The 23422-nt window shown below is 50.9% G+C and overlaps 1 protein-coding gene across 19 annotated transcripts in view; it reads left to right on the top strand.

Moving 5' to 3' along the window:
• The window catches only part of EPB41L1 (erythrocyte membrane protein band 4.1 like 1), a 128581-nt gene that overhangs the window by 99483 nt on the left and 5676 nt on the right, over window positions 1–23422 (top strand). For 7 of the 19 annotated variants that reach the window (XM_019655260.1, XM_019655258.1, XM_019655259.1 and 4 more), the window contains 10 exons: window positions 870–2870; window positions 3380–3487; window positions 4551–4961; window positions 6847–6948; window positions 8633–8716; window positions 13290–13376; window positions 14193–14276; window positions 16317–16397; window positions 16727–16843; window positions 22132–23140. In XM_019655260.1, coding sequence (XP_019510805.1) covers window positions 870–2870; window positions 3380–3487; window positions 4551–4961; window positions 6847–6948; window positions 8633–8716; window positions 13290–13376; window positions 14193–14276; window positions 16317–16397; window positions 16727–16843; window positions 22132–22140 — 3084 coding nt within the window. In that variant the 3' untranslated portion in view covers window positions 22141–23140. Of the gene's footprint in view, window positions 1–869; window positions 2871–3379; window positions 3488–4550; window positions 4962–6846; window positions 6949–8632; window positions 8717–13289; window positions 13377–14192; window positions 14277–16316; window positions 16398–16726; window positions 16844–22131; window positions 23141–23422 lie in introns of those variants that run through there. The other 12 variants (XM_019655272.1, XM_019655268.1, XM_019655271.1 and 9 more) reach the window with 8 other exon arrangements.

The raw sequence follows: 23422 nt of genomic DNA, 5'->3' as shown, positions 1-23422 counted from the left end.
GCTCTTGCAGAAAGGTCAGATTTCAGGCTGTAGCCTATGACACTTAACTCACTGCCCCCCCTCAACTTGACTGACCTTAGATCACAGTTGGGACCCATATCCCATAGGATGTGAGATAAGTCAGCAAGGATCTCAGGCATCAAAAATCAAGCATTCTTTTCCTGACTCTATCATCAACTGACCGTGACTTTGGGTAAGTCACTGACTTTCTCTCAGCCTCAGTTTACTCATTTGCACAATGATGAGATTAGACTGGAGGTGGCTTAGGAGCTCTTTTGGCTCTAACATTCAAAGATTCCATGTGATGTCAGCTACTTTCCCCTCTGACTGTGGCAGTTATATTGTTATTATTAGTTTTAATTTTATTGGGGAACAGTGTGTTTTCCCAGGACCCATCAGCTCCAAGTCAAGTAGTTGTTTCAATCTAGTTGCGGAGAGTGCAACTCAGTGGCCCATGTGGGGATCGAACCGGCAACCTTGGTGTTATGAGCACCGCGCTCTAACCCACTGAGCTAACCGGCCGCCCCGGCAGTTACATTATTAAAAGAGGCAGCGATAGGGTCCTGGCCCATCCATGGATCTCCATTTCCTCATGGTTAACACGGGGAGGGCGGGAGATCTCATCCCATTTTACCGAGTTGGGGCGGTGGTTGAAGGGAGTTGGCAAATAATTTGTCGGGTGCTCTGATGGGAAGAGTAGCCTTGACGCGGCTGACTAGCATGGTCAGGCCTTCCTCTCCCCAGCCCATCCTGGGGACGTGTTGGCCTTTCAGTGGTAGATCGGTCCCTTCTCGCAGAGGGAAAAGCTGACCCGCCCTTCAGGTGCCTGCTATTCCATGTTAACTCTTCTTGCTCTGATTGAAACACAGGGTTCAGAGCATTGGGTACTTATTGAAAGAAAGTACACTAGGCCAGAAGAGCTCCGACTTGTAACCATGGCCCCCGCGCAGCAGGAAGAAAGTGAGGCAGGCCTCGCAGATATCCTTGCTGATGGCAGACTCTCCAAGGTAGATGTACTAGTGGACAAGTTCAAAGTTGAAGTGGCCACAGAAGAAATAGTGGGAGCCCGAAGAGCAAATACCCAGCAAAAAGGAAGAATGATCGCAAGCCCCGAAGACTTTGAGTCGGTGTGGGAGGAAGGCCCCTGGGTCAGGGAGAGCCCAGGAGGGGCTTCTCTGGCTGCAGGATGCACGCTGGCAGAAAAGCTTGACAGCACTCAGTTCAGGGTGGGCACTGGGGAGGCAACTGTCAGAGATCCCCAGGTCTCAGGTGGTCAGCTGGAGGGCCAGACGGAGCTGAGGAAGGAGCTGGAGGAGTTCCAGACTTGCAGAAGACCCACTGTCCCGGGGACCAGGCCAGCAGAGGCGGATGTCCCCTCTCCAGCCTCTGACAAGGGAGGACTCCAGTCGTTTCTGCTGGATCCAGCCCACGTGGAAGCCAGAGCCGACTCGAGTGATGAAACCGATACTTCCTTTGCAGAGAGAAGTTTCTATTTAAACTATGGAGAGAAAGATTTTGAAGACCATATCCTCCCTCCGCCACTGGAGGAGAGAGACGAACGCCTGGAAGGCCCTCCTGGAGACAAGACCAGGCCGGAGCTCTCAGAGGAGTTTGCAGAGAGCTCTGAGCTGAATTCCTCAGACCCGTGGGACTCTCCTGCACCCTCTGGCAGCAACAAGGACGAAGACCGTGAAGCCCACAAAGCTTCCTTGGAGGAAGGGGCAGGACCCCCCTGGAACCACAGAAGACCGGATGACCTGGAGGTCTTTGTTGAGCAGCTTGGTAAGGGATGTCCTCCAGGGCAGACATTTGCTCAGGTCTGGGAAGAAGCTGGGTGGGGGGTGGAAGAAGAGTTTACCCACCCAGCACCCACCATCGCCGCAGAGGACGAGACCTCCAGGAGTGGAGATTTGATGGGAAAGGCTGAGAAAGGTCCCCCAGCAGGATGGAAGAATCACTCACCTCACAGAGGACGGGGTGTGAGCCCAGACCTCCCTGTTTGTGCCGTTCCATGGAAGCCAGCCAGACCTGATAGAGGTAACTTCCTGTCCAAAGACAGGGCACTGGTTCACAGCCACATAGGAGAACCTGTGACAGAGGACAGCAAGGTTCAGATGGCATTTCTTCAGATGGAGGTGATCAACCCACCCCCAACCTCCCCTGGCCCCTTTCATGCTCAGGCACCTCCAGAGGAAGCTTCTCCAAGCGCAGCCCCTTGTGGGTCAGGGGAGCCTTTGCAGCTTGGGGATACCTTTGGAGAAGAATCCCCTGTGTTTCTCAAACATGTCCATCCTCCTAAAGAACGCCCAGACCCCAAGGAACGAGTCGAGCCGGTTGCAACTCTGGACGGAGGTGAGCGCAGGGCGCCTCCCGTCACCAGCAGAAAGCCCAGAGTTGTCCTTGAAGAAATCGAGGGGGCTGTACCCCTGGGATTGGGGTTCCCTTCAGGGAAGCAAAAGGAGATGACCCTTTTCCAGGTTGGGTGCCAAGAGGGCTCCCTGGAAGATATTAGCAAGACATCCGTGGCCAACAAAATTCGGATCTTTGAGACTCAAGGAGCTGAAACTCGCCGAGTGAGTCAGGGTGAAGCAAGGGTCTCTCCCAATGAGGTGTCTTCAGAGGCTGCCCTGGGGCAGGTAGAGCAACAGCGGAATAAGCTTTTAGACTTGGGCTTCGTCCAACTCCAGCCCCTCAGCGACCTTGCCAGCCCTAAGGCCACAGAGCTCTCAACGATGCCGCCTGCTACCAGACACTTCAGGGAGGCCATTTCTACCACATCCCACCATGAAGGATGCATGGAACTCGAACTCGTGTCCCCAGATTCAGGCTGTGAAACGACGCTGGAGGAAGCTATTGGGGGAACTGGCCACGTGAGCCCCCACCCCCACCTCCGCCCCCAGCCAGGGGAGCTGACAGCATGCCGCGTAGCTCATTAGAAGCATGCTTTAGTGGCGCCTCGTCATTAGTGCAGTGAGAAGCTGCTTGGCCATCCCTGTGAGTCATTTTCCCTAAATGCACCTGACAGTAGCCCATGCAGAATGATGGGCTCATCTGCTCTGCCCATGCGAGCTTAGCCATAAAGACCCTCGGGTTTTGGTGTGACCTGGTACCCAGAGGGTCACATAGCCCCCATGGAGAAGGTGGCACCACCGCCAGCAAACTACACACTTGCTTTGCCTTGCTGCCCCCACCTGCCGGGTTCCTACTTGTTTGGCTTGGCTTGTCCAATGACCTCCCTACTTCCTTTTCCTTCCCTGGTTCTCCTGCCTTGGGGAAGCTGACAGTCCAGAGGTTTCCATCTTTCACTTCCGGTTCCCTCTCGGTCCCCGTACCAAGTTCCTTTCTGCCTCCGTAAGACTAACTATCTTCTCTAATCCAGAACAAATCCGGAGAAGCGATCAGGGAAGAGAAGCACATCAGCAGTATAGCAGTGAACCCCCTTGGGAAAGGGGGGCGCCTGAGATTCGCCAGCCCCTCAGGCTCTCAGGTCTCTGTAGCCCCTTGGTGCCCTGATGACCCGGTCATCACCTGGCCAGGGTGCATCACTGCCTTAGCTTCCCACCTGCTCTGGCGGTGCTTCTGTGGCAGCTCAACTGTGGCTTGTCTGGAATGTGTCCTCACACCTCTCCGCCTTCCAGAAACTGGCTAAATGGACGCTTGTTAAGCAAGTGAATCTCTTAAGTGCACTAGATCTCTAGAACCTGATGCCAAGTACTTGAAAAATATTTGGTGGGTGTTAGATTGGTCTTAAAAAGAAATGTCATGAACCGGCCCCAAATGTGTGTGCGGTGTTTAATCCCTGACAGGCCAGGTGAGAGGTACGTATATGTCAGACAAGAGTTGCCCTCCAGCATTTCCTTGGCCTGCTGTTGTCAATTACACTGATGGGACCAGAACCTCCACTCTGTGGCCTGCCCGCCGGCCCACTCATGGAGCCCAGCTCCCAGGAATTACCCCGTATTGTTCCTCCCTCAAGATAATGCAGACCCCCTCCCATGGAGACTCAGTGGAATTGACAAACCATGATGGCTCCCTCTTTGTTCCTCAAAGCTCTTGGCTCCAGCCTCTCTGCCTTTCCCCGCCTGGGTTTCCTTGATCCCTGGGTCTCCCTCCTTGGTTTCTGTCTCTCGATGCCAGCCTGTGCGGATGGGCCCGGGACGCCGGCTCCCACCCCTGCCTTGTGCGCAACGCCGCTTCTGATCAGCTCCCAGATCCAAACGTTGGATGGAACCTCCTGTCCAGGACCAGCTGGCAGGATGTTTGCTTTGTACTTGCTTTGCCATCAGCAGGAGACCCTCAAAAAGGAATATCCCTACTCTTGAGAAGTTTTCTGGGTTTTTGTGCTTGTTATGACGTCAAGGAACCTTTCCTGGGGGGTGTTTTTTGTTTTTCTGACCTGCTCTTCCATTTGGGACATCAACATGGCGTCAAGATGTCTTATGTCATTCACCATCTTGATCTCTCTCTCTCTCTCTCTTTTTCTCTCTCCCTCTCTCCTTCTCTCCCTCTCGTCCCATGCCCCCCATTCCTTTGATTTTATCTGGCTATAGAGAGCAGGGCTGAGGGAGGGCTTGGAAGAGAAAGTCAAACCCCCACGTCCCAGGGCCCCAGAGAGTGACACAGGAGACGAGGACCAGGACCAGGAGAGGGACGCGGTGTTCCTGAAGGACAACCACCTGGCCATTGAGCGTAAGTGCTCCAGCATCACGGTCAGCTCCACGTCTAGCCTGGAGGCTGAGGTCGACTTCACTGTCATCGGTGACTACCACGGCAGCGCCTTCGAAGACTTCTCCCGCAGCCTGCCCGAGCTTGACCGAGACAAAAGCGACTCCGAAACCGAGGGCCTGGTGTTCTCCCGGGATCTCAGCAAGAGGGGCCCCAGCCAGGATGACGAGTCCGGGGGCATCGAGGACAGCCCAGATCGAGGGGCCTGCTCCACCCCGGATATGCCCCAGTTTGAGGTACAGTGGAGTATCATCACGACCGGGCCGACCGGGCACTGCATGTTCAGAGGGCCCTGGGTCGTCTTTGAGAAGACTGAGCCGCCAGCCTGCAGCCCAGAGTCCCTCCGCCTGAATGAAGCTCTGTCTTCGTGTTGCATGACTGCCCCTCTGCAGAACAGCATGGTTCTGTGCTCGCATGTTTGCCATCTCGGGTTTCCCCCTAACCTTCGCTCCTTGGCGTTTTAACCCTGTGACTCCATCGCTTACCCGAGGTCAAGTGATGACTGGCAGTCTGGTCTTACTCGAACCCTCCGAACCCACCTCTCCCTGCCTGCGTTGCATGGCACTGCAGAGAGCATGTACTGTGGACTCCCGGGGGCGCCTGCAGCCCGGTCTGAAAGTCGATGGTTTTTCCTGATCCTGGCCTGGCCTCCTCTCCCTGCGGCCTGGGCTTCCTAGGGAAGGAGTCTTAAGTCCATCTGGCCCTGGGGTCATGTGGAAACTCCTAGAGAAGAGGAGACGTCATCCCTGTGGGCGATACAGGGCTGGACTATGTCTGGGCCTCTCTGCCCTATGTCCTTCCTTCAAAGGATCTTTGTTCCCGTTATTCCTTTGCTCCCTCATCTCTTCCAGCCCCAGTCTACCTCCCACCATACTTCCCTTCCCCATCTTCCAGGCATTGAAGCATGAACTCATCCACTCTGGGCTTTCCCACCATCCTGTACCCTCTGCTAGAAGGGTTATCCTCCCTTTCTCTGCCTTGCAAACTTGTCATATTCCAGGACAGAGTTTAGAGACCACTTCCCTAGCAAACGCTTTCCCAACTGCCCTGGGTGGAAGTACTGGCCCCTCCACAGCCCCCTGGCTCGGTAATGCTTCTGCCCCTGGCAGTATCCCAAGTAGCCAGGTTAGCGGCTGACAGGTCTGCCCTCCTACCAGGCGACAGTTCCTCTCAGCCTGCACATCCCAGGCACCAACAGAGGATTAATGAAACGAATGGCTTGATCTCCAGGTTACAACCATCTAGTAGCATCCCTGTCACCACCCACCCAACCACATGACAAGCTAGCTTTCATTCATTCATTCAGCTCACATATGTTCGTACCTGCTGTGTGCATAGCCATGAATTGGGCTCAGTGGAGGACTCAGAAAAAAAATGATCATTTTACTTAAGACTTCTAGAGTAGAGGTTGTAAACTGGTGGCTCTCGGCCAGGTCTGGCCAGCAGATGTTTTCTTCGACCTTGATTTAAAAATCAGGGCATTGAATATGAAATCCGGGTTGTTTTTTGTTTTGTTTTTTTAATATCATTTAAAAAGATCAGATGATCCCGTCACTCAGAAGCCATGGCCAGAGTTGGCGAAACCTGAGTGGAACCCCATGTGCTCTCCAATTTACCCCAGGCCTCCCCAAGCCCATGTCACTTGTTTCTATCTCCTGCCTGCCCCCGTGGGCCTCCGGGTGTGTGACTCCTGCTCTAAAGAACAGTTCACATGAAGCAGCTAAGAGGTGGTGGCATAACCATTGGAGTTATTCAGGATTCAGTGACATTATCTATCTAGGGAAAGTACTTAGCGTGGGGCCCAGCACAGAGAATATCCATTGAATAGTAGATGTTCTGTGAATGGTAACCAAGAAAACGGCATATAGCCACCACGAGACGGTGTGGTGCAGGGTCACGGGCAGGCCTGGCTGGCTGCTGCTGGCAGTCCGGGCTCTCCTCTTGTGCCGTTCGTCTGGGATATCACACCATGCCTCTTTTGCCCTGACCTGCGTACCCTTCCGGAGACTTAGCCAGCTGCAGGGGTGGGAGCTAACCTGCTGACCCTATACCACAGCTGCCCAGGAACAGGAGTCATGCCTGGGCTTGAGTTATGAAGTGTCCTCCCTCATCTCCCTACAGCCCGTGAAAACGGAAACCATGACTGTCAGCAGCCTGGCCATCAGGAAGAAGATCGAGCCAGAGGCGGTACTACAGACCAGAGTCACCACTGTGGACACCCAGGTGACCTGAGCCTTCCAGTGGACCCTGAGCACAGGTGTTAGGCATTGGGGGTGGGCTCCCCACCGTGGACAAGCCCCTGGGCCAACCCTTGCCACCTTGGCTCCCCCAGAGTCCTATTTCAACCCCGATACTCTTCAGAGCTTTATTGTCCTCTCTGAGCTCTAGGAGTGGGCGGCCGAGTGGGTTGCTGTCCTGTGCAGACTGCACGTCCTAAAGCCTCAACTCCCCCATCTGTAAAACGGCGACGATCATGTCTCCCCTTGTCCTCCTGTGAGTTTTTATAGGGACTAGTGGCTAGTGGATTAGGACCGTGGCTTTAGATTGTTTGAAGGAATTGGAGGGGTTTCCCGTACCCCAAGTACCCCAGGGGCTGCTTGGTGAGAGAAGGGGTGAGAACCTAGTCCAACTTCAGTCAGAATGGCTTGGTTTGTTTTCTTATACATGAGGGTTCCACATCAGATTGGCAAAACGAACAAACTGAAAAAAAAACCCCAAATCATTTGTTTTAGCAAGATGCAGCATACTTAGTACCTTGGAGAAGGCTGTCATGAATTAACATAGGTGTACTACATACAGTGCATTTCCTAAGTTCCTTTTGTGGTTTTTAAATTTTGAAAATTGAGATGGTGGGTCTTGGCTCTTCCTGGCCAAAAGAGCTGCTATGCTGGGGGCTTTCTTGCTCTGGAGATCAGTCTTTGTCTCAAAGACTAAAATTAGATGTAAACCAACACAATGTAGGCAGCTCTCTCGTTTCCAGAATTTTTCCCTCCCACTTTTATAACATGCATAGGGGTTTATGAAGCTGCTAGCGCAGCGGTCGAGACCCTAGAGTTCTGACGAGCTGTGTGACCTCAAGCAACATGTTCCCTCTCTGGCCTATTTTGTTTTAGTAACGTGTGTTCTGTTTTCGCACAGAGAAATATACAGAAAACTAAAAATGGCCCCAAATTCTACAGCTCAGTAACCCTTATTGGACATCAAAACAACAACAAAATGTTCACAGTGAGGAAATTCCAATGAAACAAGTGAAATTTATCTTGTGATTCCTCCCAGAAAAATATGTATCCATTTACCAACGTATATACTTAATATCTCTAGATAGTTAAAAACTTTACAGAAAAGAGATTCTCTTGGACACCTTAACCTTTTTAAAAAACAATTTTCTTGGAGCTCACTCCTTGCTAACATAAATGGACCCACCTTACTCTTCTGAGTCCCACTCAGGAGTGGACCCTCATTTTTCACACAGTCTCCCGTCGACGGACCTGTGCTGTGTTTGTCTTTGGCGGTTATCAGTGAGTGCGGCAGCGAACGTCCTTGTTCATACTTCTTGGCAGAGTTTATATCCAAAGGGTGAATTCCTAGCAATGAGGTCACCAGGTCAAGGAATACATGCATGGAAATTTGGATGGAATCAGTCAAATTGTCTGGGATTATTTTTCCTTTGTCAAATAAGACAATTGAAATGAACTGGAGGACTTATGAGGCCCCCCACTGCAGTTTGGTCTCTGTGTGGCCACCACCCCCAACAAGTGCATGTTCATTCACACAGCCTGTCACTTTGTAACTAGGGATACCATGAGCCCAGGTGTCAGGTCTGTAGGTGTATCTGGTGCGCTCTCTCTCTCTCTCTCTCTCTCTCTCTCTCTCTCTCTCTCTTTCTGATGACTCCTCCTCTGGCCAGCAGGTTGATGGAACTGCCCCAATGGGGAAAGAGTTCATAACAACTGCTCCCTCCATCACCACGGAGACCATATCCACCACCATGGTAAGTAGGACCAGAAGACTTCCCTCTCTGAGCAGCCCCCTAGCCCCCAAAGCAGCCAGATAACAAGCTAACGCTTCTGGACGCCCTCATCTGCCTCCCTGAGTCAGGCCTGGGACATATGGCAAATTGTCTGTCGCCGTAGTTGCCACAGGACATCCAGTCAGACCTCAGTTTTCCAAATTGAATAATATGGGAGGTGGAATCCCTGGGTCCCAGTGATCTGGACCATCCCAGCAGCAGCGGGGGTAACGGGAGGATGGTGCTGTTTGATTATTGGCAACGCCTGGGGATTGTGCCTGAAAGTTCTTCCTGAGGACCTGTCCTCCTGGCGGCTGTGCATTTTCTCAAGTATGGGGCCACTTCCTTGCCTTGGTCAGTAGATGGCGTGTGGTGAACCTAAGGTGGGAGCTCAGGGTTTTGGACCTTCTCCTGCGGGACCCTGTGGTTCTGCTACCTATTTGCTGTCTGACCCATGAAGGGATGGTCCTTGGCCTCAGGTGTCCTCATCTGTAAAATGGGAATCATCCCCATTCTGTCTGGTTCACGGGTTCTTGAGAGAGTCCAGTAACGTCAGATCCTTTAATGATGCCACAGAACAGATAGCATTCGGCACCCAGGTTTGGGTGCCAGGCAGTGATCTCATTGGTCCTCAAAAGAATTGTGAGGTAGATGCTCTTTTTGTCCGTACCCTTTACAGATGAGGAAACTGAAGTTCAGAGAGGTAAAGTGACTTACCCAAGGTCACACAACCAGTAAGTGGTAGAGCCAGGTCAGACCCAGGCATTCTGGCTGCAGGAGCCCTACTGTCCACCTCAACCATTCTGCTCTGTTCCCTCATCCTGACCATTGGGAACACTGGCCTCATGGGACTGGGGCCGGGGCTGGGGCTGGGGTAGAAGCTGGGGCTGGGGTAGGGCTGGGGCAGGTATCGGTGCCTGGGCCAGATCTGTCTTGAGCAGTTGGGAAGTTGTTTTCAAGTGCTTTCTCTTGCCAAACCCCTGATATACGCATAGGAAAAGAATTACATTCATTTAGACTACCTTCCAGGTAGGTTTTGAGTAAACAAAGATTTTAAGATAAATAAACCCAAACCAGTTACCAGTTTACACACTTTTCCCCGGTCACTCAGTCCCCCGTCGCCCCTCAACCCTTCACACGTGGCATCAGGAGGTTTACAGGGCTAAATTTAAATTCGTACGATGGTGAGCAGGCAGTTACAGCATTCATTTACTCACCCATCCATTCATCCATCCATCTCATTCATTTATTCCAAAAACATTTCTTAGTCTCTAATCTGCCCAGCACAGGGATACAGAGTTGAAGCAAAGATAAGCTTGCTAGAATTCATTTGTCCAAGTAATAATCGCAGGCACATTCCGTGTGCTGTGGCCCTGGGTTTAGGTCCTGGGCACACAGTGGTGAACAAGGCTCAGCTCTCCCACTTCCTGGCTCGATGACTTCCTTGGGCAACTTACCTGAACCTCTCCAAACCTCAGTTTCCATTTCTGTCAAATGGGGCGAGGGGCAATAATAGCACATCCTTCAAAATGTTGATGTGAGGACGAAGGTAGTCTGTGCAAAGCTCTCAGAAGAGAGTAAGTGGTCTGTAATGTATGCAGCTGTTTTTTTTTTTTCTGTCTTCATGGAACAGTGTCATAATGCTCTCCTAGGGAGCACGGGGAGAAGAGGTATGGGTGACACCATAGAAGCTGGAGATGGCTTTAAGCAGTGACATCTGAGCTATGCTTGAAGGATAAATTAAGGTGCAATCATGGGAGAAGGCATTGCAGGCAGTGGGCACAGCAGGTGCAAAGGCAGCTGTGAAGGAGCGTAGCACCTGGTCAGTGAAGTGAGTGGTCAAGTTCGTGGGGGAGAAACAGGGTGAAGAGGCTGGAAAGGAAGGCCGGGCCAGGGCTTGAAGGGCCTCAGATGTCACGTATGAAGTTCAAACTGGAGGTCATTGAGAACCACTTGAATTTTTGAGTAGGGCCATGATGTCATCAAAATATGTGTGTCTGTGTTTTAGAAAGATGATGCTAGCAACCTCTTTGGAACATGACTGAAGCAAACATCTCCTCCCTTGGGGCATGGCTCCTTTTTTTTTCTTCTTCTTCTTTTTCTTCCCCCCTTTCCTCCCTTCCTTCTTCCTTCAGCAAATATTTACTGAACACCCACGCTGTGTGAAGTACTGTGCCAGGCACTGGGAATCCAGCGCTGAAGGAGACAGACAGTGGCCCTGAGCCCACGTGCCATCAGGAGAAACCGAAAGAGAAGGCAGGGGGCTAGTTCAGGGGCTGCTGCAGGGCCAGAGCGTGAGGAGATGGGTGCTGAGGGGAGAGACAGGGTTCAGGGATGCCTGGAGGAGAAAAGTGCAGGATTTGGTCATTGATAGACTCTTCAGGTGACAGGAGAAACCATGGGCTGGTGACACTGCTCCCTAGCCCCGCTCTTCTCAAAGTACGGTCCTGGGCGCCTGTTAGTAAGGCAGATTCTCAGGTCCCGCCCCAGACCTATTGACTCAGGAACTCTGGGGTGGGCTCCAGCGGTCTGTGCTTTCACAAGCCCTCCAGGTGATACCCCTCAAGTCTGAGAGGCACTGATACAGACAGAGCATGGGAGGGAGTGCTCTGTCGTGGCAGATATGTGTCGGGGGCAGAAGGAGGCTGCAAATTTCACGTTGGATCTGCTGAGTCTGAGATGCCCATGGGACATTTCCAGGCGAAAATGTCTAGGACACAATTGGTTTTAAAGGTCTAGGGTTCAAGAAAGATCTGGGCTACAGCTAAAGGGTTGGGGACAGTAGCCTTGATGAGGAAGCCTTGAGTGGCTGACGTGGCCCAGAGAGAGGATGGTTAGGTGGGGAGCCCTGAGTAGGTGGGAGGAAGGGCCCAGGGCAGAGATGGTGACATTGCCCTGGTCAGGAGAGGAGCTGCCCCTCCTTGAGGAGGGAGACAGGACTGTCCAAGATGCAGGAGAGGCAAGTGGAAGAGATGGAACAGATGGAGCCTTGTTTTGAAGGACCTGTGTCCCCATCTATGGCCTCTGTTTTCAGGGTGGAGGCAGAGGTGAGGCTTTGCCTGGGGAAAAGGAAGCCGTGGCAGAAGAGAATGGCCTGGCGTGACAGTAGGACTCAGAGTGGCTAGTGGCCGTTTCCTAAGCCAGGAGAAAGGAAGGGTTGCACCTGGAAGGCTGTCCTTTCAAGACCTGCTGCTGATGCCACATTTTTGGACTCCATCTGAGGAAGTTGCTCATGGATGGAGTGCCAGGTGACCAGGTCACTGATGACCTCAGCTGGAGGAAGGCGTGGGGAGCAGGCAGGGCAAAGGCATAGGGCTCTGTCCTCACCCACGCCCTGGCAGGCAGAGGTCCAGGTCTAGTACCACACACAGACCAGGACCAGGATCAGCCCGCTGGACTGCACAGCTCTGGGCCCTGGATAGACAAGGCTGATCCCTGAGATGGTCCAGAAAGTGGGATGAGAGTCAGGCCGTCGGCTAGGCCCCTTGCTAGATGTGAGCCAGTACATCTGCGCCCAATTCCAGGATTATCTAGGAGTCAGAATCCAATGTAGGACCAGGAGGAGTGGCTCAAGGGTTAGGGTTCTGAGGGCAGCATGGTGTTACCGAAGGAGCGTGTTGGACTTGGAGTCTGACGAACGTGGATCTGAACCCGGGTTCTCTCACTAACTTGCTGGAGGACTCGCACAAGCCACTTAACATTCTCTGGCCCTGCAGTTTCTCATCTAGAAAACAAGAATATTAAAAGGATTCATTCTGAGGATTAAATGAGATAATGCATCCTTAGGATAATACCCAGTGCATAGCAAGTACTCAGAAAACAATAGTTATTGTTATGTTAATACCTAACCTATACTCTTATATTTATCCTCTAGATTTCCGATCGCAAAGCCCTTTCTCCTCCATTATCCTCATTATGTCTCTGTGGGAGTGGGGCAGGGGTCCCTTTAAAAAAAAATAACTTAAGACTTTATTATAGAGCAGTTTTAGATTCACAGCAAAATTGAGAGGAAGGTACAGAGATTTCCCATAATACTCCCTACCCCCACTTTTGCACAGTTTCCCCCATTATCAGCATTGCCCACAAGAGAGGGACGTTGGTTACCACTGATGAGCCTGTACTGCAGGGGTCCCCCTTTTAAATCCATGGGGCCCATGGAGGGGAAGAGGCTGTGCCTCAGGTCACGTGGCTAGAATGTGGCAGGGCCAGGATGAGAACCTGAATGTCCCAACTCTTTGGTTCGTGCTTCCAGGAAGCAATACTGTGTCTTGTTCACCACAGTGTCCCTGATGCCATGCACTCTGTAAGTGTTTGTTGAATGAATGAGTGTGTGTAAGTGTGTAAGCATGTGAGTGAGCGAGTGTGTAAGCGTGTGAATGAATAAGTGAGTGTGTGACAAATGAGAGGAGATTGCACTGAAGGCTGCCTTCGGCTCTCTGCTTCTAATGTCACAACTCCACTTTGTGGCTGTGAGAGCTACATGGCCACGCGCTCCAGCCATCCTGGGGGCCTGCCCACCTGAGACCTGGCCATCTGAGCACTATTGTTTCCCCAGGAGAACAGTCTCAAGTCCGGGAAGGGGGCAGCTGCCATGATCCCAGGCCCACAGACGGTGGCCACGGAAATCCGTTCTCTTTCTCCGGTAAGTGGGCAGGGCCAGCTCAGGCTAGGGGACGCCACACTGAGAATGCGGACCTGTGTCCGCCACCGGCCCGCAGCAAGGGCTGCGTGGAGCCCAGAAGGCTGCCCTTTAAGTGCAGTAGCAGGAAGCTGCATCGTTTTCAGAGACCCATAGGGTTTCTGGTGCCCGCCAGAGTCTATCCGTTGCCCTCCAACCCCCTCATACACACACACACACACACACACACACAGCAGAAGGGCATTGGCAGTGTGGGGGTGAAGCAGCCCCTCTCCTTGGTGGCACCTGTAATGTGACAGCTCTATTGAATCTGCACTCCTGACTGACCAGGAGGCGCAATGGACCAGGAGTCCAGAGGCTTGGGTTCTGGACCTGGCTCTGTTGGTGGCTGCCCTGTGAGCCTAACCTACCTCTGCACCCTCTGGATCTGTCATTGTCATCATTTAGCCCCGGAGAGCACATTCCAGGCTCTGACAGGGTGGGGGATCGAGAGGGCTCTGTTTTCACCTTGGATCCCCCGGTTCATTCTTCTAAGATGCCAGGGTTCTTAAATTCTAGGGTCTTGTTAGGATTCTGGGCCTCAGGAATCTCAGGTTCTAGGAATCTTAGATTCCAGGGTTTGAGAATTTCATGGGTCTAGCATTCTGAAGATTCCAGTATTCCTGAATTCTTAGACTCAGTGGTTTCTCGCATCTTGCCTTCCAAACTTCACCTTCATGGGACCCCCTACTCGTCCCTTGGTTTACCCCACCCCACCCCCACCCCACCGAGCCCAGCGCCCTCACCTGACCCCGGGGTGGGGGTGGTTATATTCTGCAGATCATCGGGAAAGATGTCCTCACCAGCACCTACGGCGCCACTGCGGAAACCCTCTCCACCTCCACCACCACCCATGTTACCAAAGTGAGTAGCAGCAGGGTGTCCTATGCCCCCAGCCTGGCTGTGGGGCTCCGGAAGGTCATTGCCATTGCTCTGCCTTGTAACATGGACAGAGAAGACCCGTGGTGTTCCCAGTTCCTGGAGTGCTGTGCGCTTTGTTCTGTGTTATGGGTTGTCCTAGGCACGGACCTGCCCTTCAATGTTGATTGACAGCCAGGCTTGGGGGATGAGGCCATCTCCTTGGATGTAATTGTGAACCACTGGCATTTGCACCTTATAGACCTTAAGTGCTGGAGGGATTTGGAGCGGGGGTGGGGGGGGGGAATATAAGGAAGGCTCAAAGTGTGAGGAAGGGTCTTCTGGAAAAAGTGGGTTTTGTGCGGGGTCTTGGAAAGTCAGGTAGGACTTGTGAGGGAGGAGAAGGCAGAGGCAGACGTTCTACACAATGCAGAAGATGAGAGCAGAAACTGTGTGTTTGCTTCTTCCTTCACTGAGCAAATGTTAGTGAGCGTCCACCTTATGCCGGCCTCTGTGCAAGGGGCTGCCCCAGGGGCTGTAAGTAATGCATGTGGTGGGAAACGGGAGCCGTGGCCTCTGCCAGGAGGAAGCAGCACGTAGGGACGTAACTGTGGGAAATCAGGTTGGACAGGTTGGCTAGGGGAAGCAGAAGAGAGACAAATAAGACACATCCCAAGACAGATGTAGCGATGGAGGGCCTGAGTCTGAGAGCCGTGGGAAAGCCATTAAGGTGTCTTCGCTGGGGTGTGACCCAGTGAAAAGAGGTTTAAGGAGAGGAGATTGGGTTCCCCCGGATGTGCAGGTGCATGGGAGAAAGGAGAGAATGAGTTATAGAGAGATGAGGGATGGAGGGCCTGGACCAGGGTGGGAGTCAGAGTTGGAGAAGGAAAAGGCCCAGAAAGGATGGCATTCCTGATGCGTCAGCCGTGACTCAGCCAAGGAAGACAGAGAGCTGAGGACAGGCTGGCACATCTGCGCCTGCATGGCCGGGGGAGGCAGAAGGAGTTCTAGACCGGAGCTGGAGGCCTGAAGGAGAGAGGCCAGGGAGCCAGGTTGAGTTGTAGGTTCTGCTGAGCCATCCGAAGAAGTCTGGTAGGTGGCAGTGGCCCTTTATACATACAGCCGTAGCCCTACTCCCTCCTATGTAGGACTCAGCACTTCTGCACAGTCCCCAGAGAGCACCCACTGTCACCAAAAGCATAAGTGAGCAATGTTGACTTCCCTGAAAGCCTTATGGGAAGGTTTTCTATCACACACCCCACTGCATACAGCTCAGAAGACCCTTATTCCCCAAGTTCCTCCTGGCCCTGCCAACTGGGAACCTCCTCTTTTTTTCTGTCCACTCCTGACTCCAGCTGGGACTTCCCTCATTCACCACCCTCCTTTAATGTGCCAAGCAATTAGGTCCTGCCCCATTTCTGCTTCTAAGCTCACACCCAAATCCGCCTCTTCACGAAACAGTGGTGGTTATCGGTATCATCCACGAAATTTCTCTTGTAGTGTTGTTTGAAGGTAGAACCTTGTCACCATTCACATTTCATTCATGTGTTCATTCAACAGATCTGCATTTAACACCTGCCCTGGTCAGGCTGGACAGAGGAGTGGGGGAGGAGGGGATAGAGAAATGAACAAAAGACAGACCCTGCCTTCAAGAGCTCCAGCCTACTGAGCAAGGCCAGGTCCCACACAAGGTCAGCACAGGGCAGAGAGTCCCAGAACCATGAGCGATAAGAACCCTGGTGCTCGGGAAGTACTGAGGCAGGAAGGCGGAAGGATCACCAACCAGGGTCAGGAGGACAGAGGCAACATGTGATCTGGGCTTGGAAGACCTAGAGGGGGCAGTTTGGTAGTAGGGACAGTGGTGGCCATCAGGCAAGACCTACAGTCTGATGTCCAAAACTAGAAAAGGAAAAAACTGAGGGAGTCAGGAGACAAGGTGACTGCTGGTTCCAGCTGTGCCCTTGAGCGATCTTTGGATAGGTCCCCTGTTGCGGCTGCTGCCCCAGCAGGACCGAAGGCTGACCTTGCCTTCCTCTACCTCTGCAGACTGTGAAAGGAGGGTTTTCTGAAACGAGGATCGAGAAGCGAATCATTATTACTGGGGATGAAGATGTTGATCAAGACCAGGTATGGAGATAAGGAATATTATTCCAGTGGCACTGCTCAGTCCCCAACCCCCATATTGAGTTCCCCATGGATGGCTGCCCTGGTGGGCTGTGAAGATGTTCACTTCCTGCTGATCCTGTCCAGACAAGGGGCCCCCGAGGAAGGGGCATCGAGTGGGAGCCAGAAGGAGCCAGAGGACCCAAGCTCTAGTCTTTCCTTTTAACTCTTTGACCACAAAGAGTTAAACTCTGTGTTTCCTTAGCTGTGCACTGAGCAGCTTATTGGTCTCCATGGTCTATTCCGTATTTGATATTCTGTGGTTTCTCACTTTTGCTCTTCTTTTCCACCAGGCCCTGGCTTTAGCCATCAAGGAGGCCAAACTGCAGCATCCTGACATGCTGGTAACCAAAGCTGTCGTATACAGAGAAACAGACCCATCCCCAGAGGACAGGGACAAGAAGCCGCAGGTAGGGCTCATGAGGCTCAGCAGCCATGAGAGGGAGGAGGGAATGCTCTAGATCCTGTGGCAAGATCCTCTAAGGGTCATTTCCATCTGAGAACCCATCACGTGGCTCCGTCCCTGGCACAGCTTTGACCCCAGATACAACTAATCACAGTGGGAAAGAAGGCTGGCTGCTTGGCTGCTTTGGGGTTTCAGGCCCCAGATCCAGAAAAGTGAATCTAGAAGTGGTAAGAAAAGGTGAGAGAGGATTGACAGTGGGTACTGAAGTGGGACACGGAAGCAAGTGGAACCTCACTGGCCACTGCTTAGGAGCTGGAAATCAAAAAGAGTCCCACCAGGCCCAGTGCCACATTCCTGTCCCAGAGTTGCCGTCTCCATCACAGGTCACTGGATGTCGCTAAGGCGGTGGGGGCTGTGATGACCAGAGCCCTTGATCCCATCTGTCTTGCTAGATGGCAAACCCTTGACTTTTCAGGCCCCTGGGGCGAGAATCCTAGGTGCCCCAGTATTTTTCTTTCTCCCTATCGGCCATCAGGACCTTGGTGAATACGAGGAATGTGAGATGGTGCTACGGCAGATAGGGCTGTCATTGGTATAAACTGGAAAAGTTCTTCTGGTCCCTCTGGAAATTGACTGAAATTCATCAGACCTATAAAACAAAATCTCAACAGACATTGAGCTGACTGAAATAAGTCAGACACAGAAGGTATATACTGTTTGAGTCCATTCATAGGAAGTTCAGAAACAGGCAAAACTATTCAATGATGATAAAAATCAGACTAGTGGTTACTTCTGGGATGTGCTATTGACAGTGCAGAGTTCCAAGGGAACCTCCTGGGGTGCTGAAAACATCAGCATCTTGAACTGGGTGGGTTACATGCGTTTATACATATATAAAAATTTGTCGAGCTCTACACTTAGATTTGTGCACTTGACACATTTCACGTCATAGCACAATGAAAACAAAAATCTGCCTCAAAGACCCTCACAAACAGCAAGCCTCCTTTTGCGCTCTTCCCTGGTGAATGAACGCCATGCCTTCTAGAAAGACGAAGAGTGTTTCTTTCTCTTCCTTTGGTGACCACCCGCTTTGTGTCAGAAAAAGCACTGAAACATTTTCCTTCCACTTTGAAAGATTGCTAAACCCTGGCCTAGACTGTGTTGTCCAATAGAACTTTCTGTAATGATGGAAATGGTTTTTCTGTGCTTGCAGTATGGGAGCCACAAGTCTAGGCTATTGAGCCCTTGAAATTGGCTAATCCAAAATGAGATGTGCTTTCGCGGTAAAATACGTGCAGGATTTTGAAGATTTAATAGGAAAAAAAGAAAGTAATATATCTCTATAATGTTCATACTGCTTACATGTTGAAATGATAATATATGGGTATGCTGGGTTAAGTAAAATATATTATTAAAATTAATTTCACCTCTTTTTACTGTTTTTAATAGAAATTACAATTTTTTATTTATCTAAAAATTTTAGAAAACTAGAAATAGCTGAAAAATGTCAAAAACATTGTCTAGAAAATCTGTTTTCTAGAAAACGAAAAGTTTCCGTATGTGGCTCTCACTCTGTTTCTATTGGACAGCGCTGGTCTTGAAGTGGTCATGGGTGGAGCCTATTTCCCAGCTTTCCTCAGACTTCCATGCAAGTGACTGTCACTTCCGTCTCCTCAGTTGTCCAATCCCCAGATCTCAGAGTGGTAGAGTGTAGGTCACTTACCAAGCTGGTGCTGAGTTGGCAGTATCACCTGGGGATACAGGTACTAGAAAACTTGCCATCAAGTCTGACTTAGAAGCACTGGGCCGGGACCTGAGGATTTAGTTATACCTTGGTCCTTCGGAAGTTCATGTGCAGCCAGGTGGAGGAGCCACTGATGCAAAGAACACTGTGCTGGGAATCCAGGGACCTGGCTCCCGTCCCAGCCATCCCGCTGACTGGGTGTGTGACCACGGGTTAGTTTGGGGCAAGCCCCCATCCAGTCATAGTCCTCTGGCTTTTTAGTTACTTTCCTAGAGTGTCTGTCATGTGTCTGTCATATCTTGCCCCTTCCCTGCCTCATTTCTTCTCACCTTTCCCGGGGCCATGACCAGCCAGTCCCCCCAGGCTCCCGCCTGCCCGTCTTCCCGGCCATTCAGAGCTCTTGCCGCAGCCTCCACACCTGCCCACCCAGCACCATGCAGTCTTTCACATCTGCCCACCTCACTGCTCCCTCGACTCATTCCCTCCTTCTTGCCCCTCTTTTCGTTCTTTCTTTGATGCCATTGTCCCACGCACCACCATTCTCTCTCTCTCTCTCTCTCATCCTTCCGTAAAGGTCACCTTGTTTATGTTGCCCTGGAGAGGCAGAAGTTTCTCCCTTGCTTTTTCATCCCACATGCTTCACATTCATTATCACCAAGGAGGAGCCACCTCTGACTTTTAATGTAGTCAGACTCACTAATTCTGGGGAAGAGATCTTCTGGGAATTAGGACACTCCTTTTGAAGGTGCTTGATAAGTACTGGTTTCATGGATGGATGCATCTTGGTTCCCCGAGGAAGAGCTCTGTGGTCCTGCAGACCTGGATTCCAGTCTCAGTTGTGCCTGTTATTAGCTGCATGACTTCGAGCAAGTTATTTAACCTTCTCATCCCTGTTTCCTCATCAGCCAAGTGGCGGTGACAGACACAGTAGTAATGATTGCTATAATTTATGGGGTTCCTACTCTGTTTCAGGCACAAGGCTGTGCAGTCAACATAAGTCCTGTTATCTGCTCATTCATTTTACAAATGAAGATGCTGAGACTCGGACATTAGGTGACTTGCTTATAGTCATAGAACTGGGAGCATGATGGATTCATTAGAGTCAAACCTCCTCTGTTAGACTCCAAATCTGCCCTGTGGTCTTAACCTCCTCACTACACTGACTTTTCATCGTCTCTATTGCCTTCATACGTATACGGTAGTTAGTACAGTGCCTGGCACTTAGTAAGTGCTCAATGAAAGCTAATTGTGACTATTACTACTATTAACTCAAAGTAGGCTAACAAAATGCTGTAATAAACCAAGAAGACTAATTTATAATATGATAGTCTTTAGGTGTCGCTGGTATTTCTGAAATGTCTGTGGGCTTTTGAAGCTATCCCACGGACCCAGAATCCCATGTACGCTCAGCTATGGGGCAGGAGCTTTATGAGTCAGTGAACAAACTTAAAGTGCAGCCTACCGCGTAAGACAAAACTCCCCAGGAAGTAGCGGATTGAGCAGAAAGAATACACCCAGGCTTTCAAGCCAGCAACACCTTGCTAGCAGTGTGCCCAGAGGAACCTCCCTGGGGCTGTTTCCTCATCTGAGTTAATGGAGTTCATCTATACATTGGGGTTGCTGTAATAATTCAACAACATCTGTGACTGTCTTAGTTCAGGCTGCTACAACACAAGACCATAGGCTGGGTGGCTTAAATAACATACACTTACTTCTCACAGTTAGAGGGGCTGGGAAGCCCAAGATCAAGGTGCTGGCCAGTTCAGTTCCCGGAGAGAGCCCACTTCCTGGTTTGCAGACAGCCATCTTCTCTATGTGTCCTTACGTGGCCAAGAGCAGAGCAAGAGATAATCACTCTTACATCTCTTCTTATAAGGGCGCTAATCCCATTTATGAGGACTCCACCCTTATGTTCAAAGGCCCAACCTCCAAATGCCATCACTTGAGGACTAGAGCTTCAACATGTGAATTGACGGGATGGGGTGGGGGTGGGGTCGGGGGGCATAAACATGAAGTCATCAGCAGTGACCACCAGGGCGGCATCTCACATACATAAGGTGCTGAGCAGTGTGAACCTGCTTCCTTGTCCCCTCGGGGTTTTGCCTGTTTAGGGATGAGGAGAGTCCCGAGTCAGTCGGACCATAAACCCCCACCACCAGCCTGGTGCACAAGACACTGTTTCCATGTGGGTGTCCATCTTGCTGGTCTTCATCTTCTCTTCCCTCCCTGGACCCTCCAGAAACATCTGTCCCTGCCCCTGTTGATTCAGCCTTCCTTCTGGAAGCCCTTCCTCCTTGAAGCTCTTGCTGTGAGTGTGGAAAGCACACTCGTCTCACACAAAGCTCTTCTCTGCAGCCTCGCAGGCCAGATGTGTGGCTTCTGCTTCATCGTCTCCCACTGGCCCACTTCCTTCAAGCAGGACCTGTCTCCCAAGCCCTGCCAGCAAGCAGCTGGCACTCACACAGCTTCCTAGAGCTCTCTTACCCTCCAAGTGTTAATTAAATGGGAAAACAAAGTAATTGACCCGTTCCCACGCAGAAGTCTTGGGTTCTAACCAACTTGCTAAGTCATTGAACCTGGGCCTCAGTTTTCCCATCTGTTAAATGAGCTGAGAACGATCGCATTTATATGACTTGATTAGCATTTGGCCATATGTGAGTGATAAAAGGCAGGAGTGATATGCCACCTGTTATAGTTTTGGGTAGTTGCTCTTGCTAGGTGGGCGCTGGAAAGACAACAATAAGTAAAAAACAGCTCGACCTCAAGGCGATCAGAATAGTATGTGGTTAAATTAACAACAGTAGTCATAACAAGAGCAGCCAGTATTTATTTAGCACTTAATATATGTCAGTCCTTGTTTTGAATCCCTATAACTGCATGAGGCAGGACCCATTTTACAGAGGGAGCAACTGAGGTCGGAAGAGGTTAAGAAACTTGCCCACGATTACAGAGCTAGTCGGCCACACAGTAGGATTTGAACTCAGGATTCAGTATTGCAGAGCCCATGCCCCTTAACCACTAAGTTTTGGAGTCGAATCTGAGTTGGGATCCAGGCTCCAGTTTCTTTATTTAAACACTGCTCTCTGGGGTTTAATTCCCAGGACACAGCAGGCCCATGGAGAACAGGAAGGAAAAAACAAACAAGAAAAGAACGTCTATAATCACAGCTAGACATTTCTTAGAACTGAGAGAAGGTAGGAAGGAAAAATGAAATGAGTGTGATCCTAGCTTCTCAGTGTTAAAGGAAACCTGGACACATTTTCAGGCCAAAAGAAGAGAAACCACCTCCCTGGAAACACACAAGCAAACAAACATGGGCTTTGGCTAGATCAGATAGATGCAGGTTCAGATCTCAGCTGCCACTTACAAGCTGTGTGGCCTTAGACAGGTCACACTCTGTCTTCCTGAGCCCTAGTAAAGGACATGTGATAAAGGCTAGCTGAAACAGCCTCTCGCCATGTATTTAAAGATGGGTAACAACGTGACTGACTTTTCTTGTCCTCCCTCCTTCCTTTGTGTCCCCTTCCCCCCCACAACTCTGGCTCCAGGACTCCTGACCTCTGTGAAGAGATGCTGGCGTTTCTGGTCCAACCCAAGCCAGAGACCCATTAAGAAGGGGCCTTCGTTCTGGATTCTCCGACTCAACACCGACATCCCAGCTTCGACGTACTGTCACTGATGAGAGACTGGGAAAGAAGAAGCATATATATATATAGATATATAGAGATATAGATATATATACAGGAAACACTGCGTCCTTGCACTGCTGCCCGGGCTGGCCGAGCAGTCGACCAAACAGCAACAGCCAACATTTGAACACCTACATTTCCTTTGCAGACAAATTGAAGAATTGGTGGGATTTTTCAGGAAAAAAAAAAATTATAAGGACAGTAATCCCTTGCTCCTTCCCTCTTCGAAGCCCTACGGAACGGCGAAAGCAAGCCAGACCACGATGATTGTAGAAGTACAGTATGACCCTGGTTCTGCACGTTACATCTGGTGGGCACACATTCCATTTGTTCTTCTCCAGCATCTGTTGCCCACTCAAGTGCAAAGGAAAAAAAAAAACAACCCTTTTGCAGCAAAGTAAGATAAGTTGCAGCAGCAAGACACGCACCGTCAACCGTTTTCCGAGACAGAAAGAGAATTCCCTACTTGGAAAGGAGGAGGAGGAACACTGGATTATTATTTTTTGGGTCTTGACACTGGGCTGCAAAATCCACCTTTTTTCTTTTCCACCCCCCCTCACCCCCCCTCAGTCAGAAGTCTTGTCATTTTCTGTCTTAGCTCTCTCCTCCCTCCCGCCCAACCCTGCACCCTCCACCCTCTGTGTCCTGGTCCTGCCGAGGGCCACGGCAGATGACTCTCATTTGAAACGCGAAAAAGACAAGAAAGCAAGAACAGAAAACCAAGCCACAGGAAGGGAAGTTCTGGGTTCTCGCTATGAAAGTGCAGCTTGTAGGAGATGTGTATGGATGTGCTTTTAAGTTATGTATATTGCATATAACGGGAAACATATTAAAATAAACAGTGCTGGTAAGTATGAAGCTGACATTTTAAAATTATAATTATCTGTGATTGATGTATCCCAAGGTTCCTAGATCTCACTGAACTGGTCCCAGCCAAGGAGACCTAGACTCTGGCTATGGGTTGCTCACCATAGGAGCCGACGGTTCAGTGTAGTAATACAGTGTGTGGTGTTTGTCATTGGTTGATTGGTGGGGAGGGGCGGGGTCCCCAAATGGAGAGGCAGGGGTTTGGCAAGAAGGAAGCAACATAGATGTAGTCCAAGATGCCTTTTCCCCCTGGGCAGTAGCAACCAGGGCCTGGTCTGTGCTC

The sequence above is a fragment of the Hipposideros armiger genome, unplaced genomic scaffold, assembly GCF_001890085.2.
Source record: "Hipposideros armiger isolate ML-2016 unplaced genomic scaffold, ASM189008v1 scaffold_238, whole genome shotgun sequence".
In the NCBI taxonomy this organism is placed as follows: domain Eukaryota; kingdom Metazoa; phylum Chordata; class Mammalia; order Chiroptera; family Hipposideridae; genus Hipposideros; species Hipposideros armiger.
This window is presented reverse-complemented; position numbering and strand designations above follow the sequence as displayed.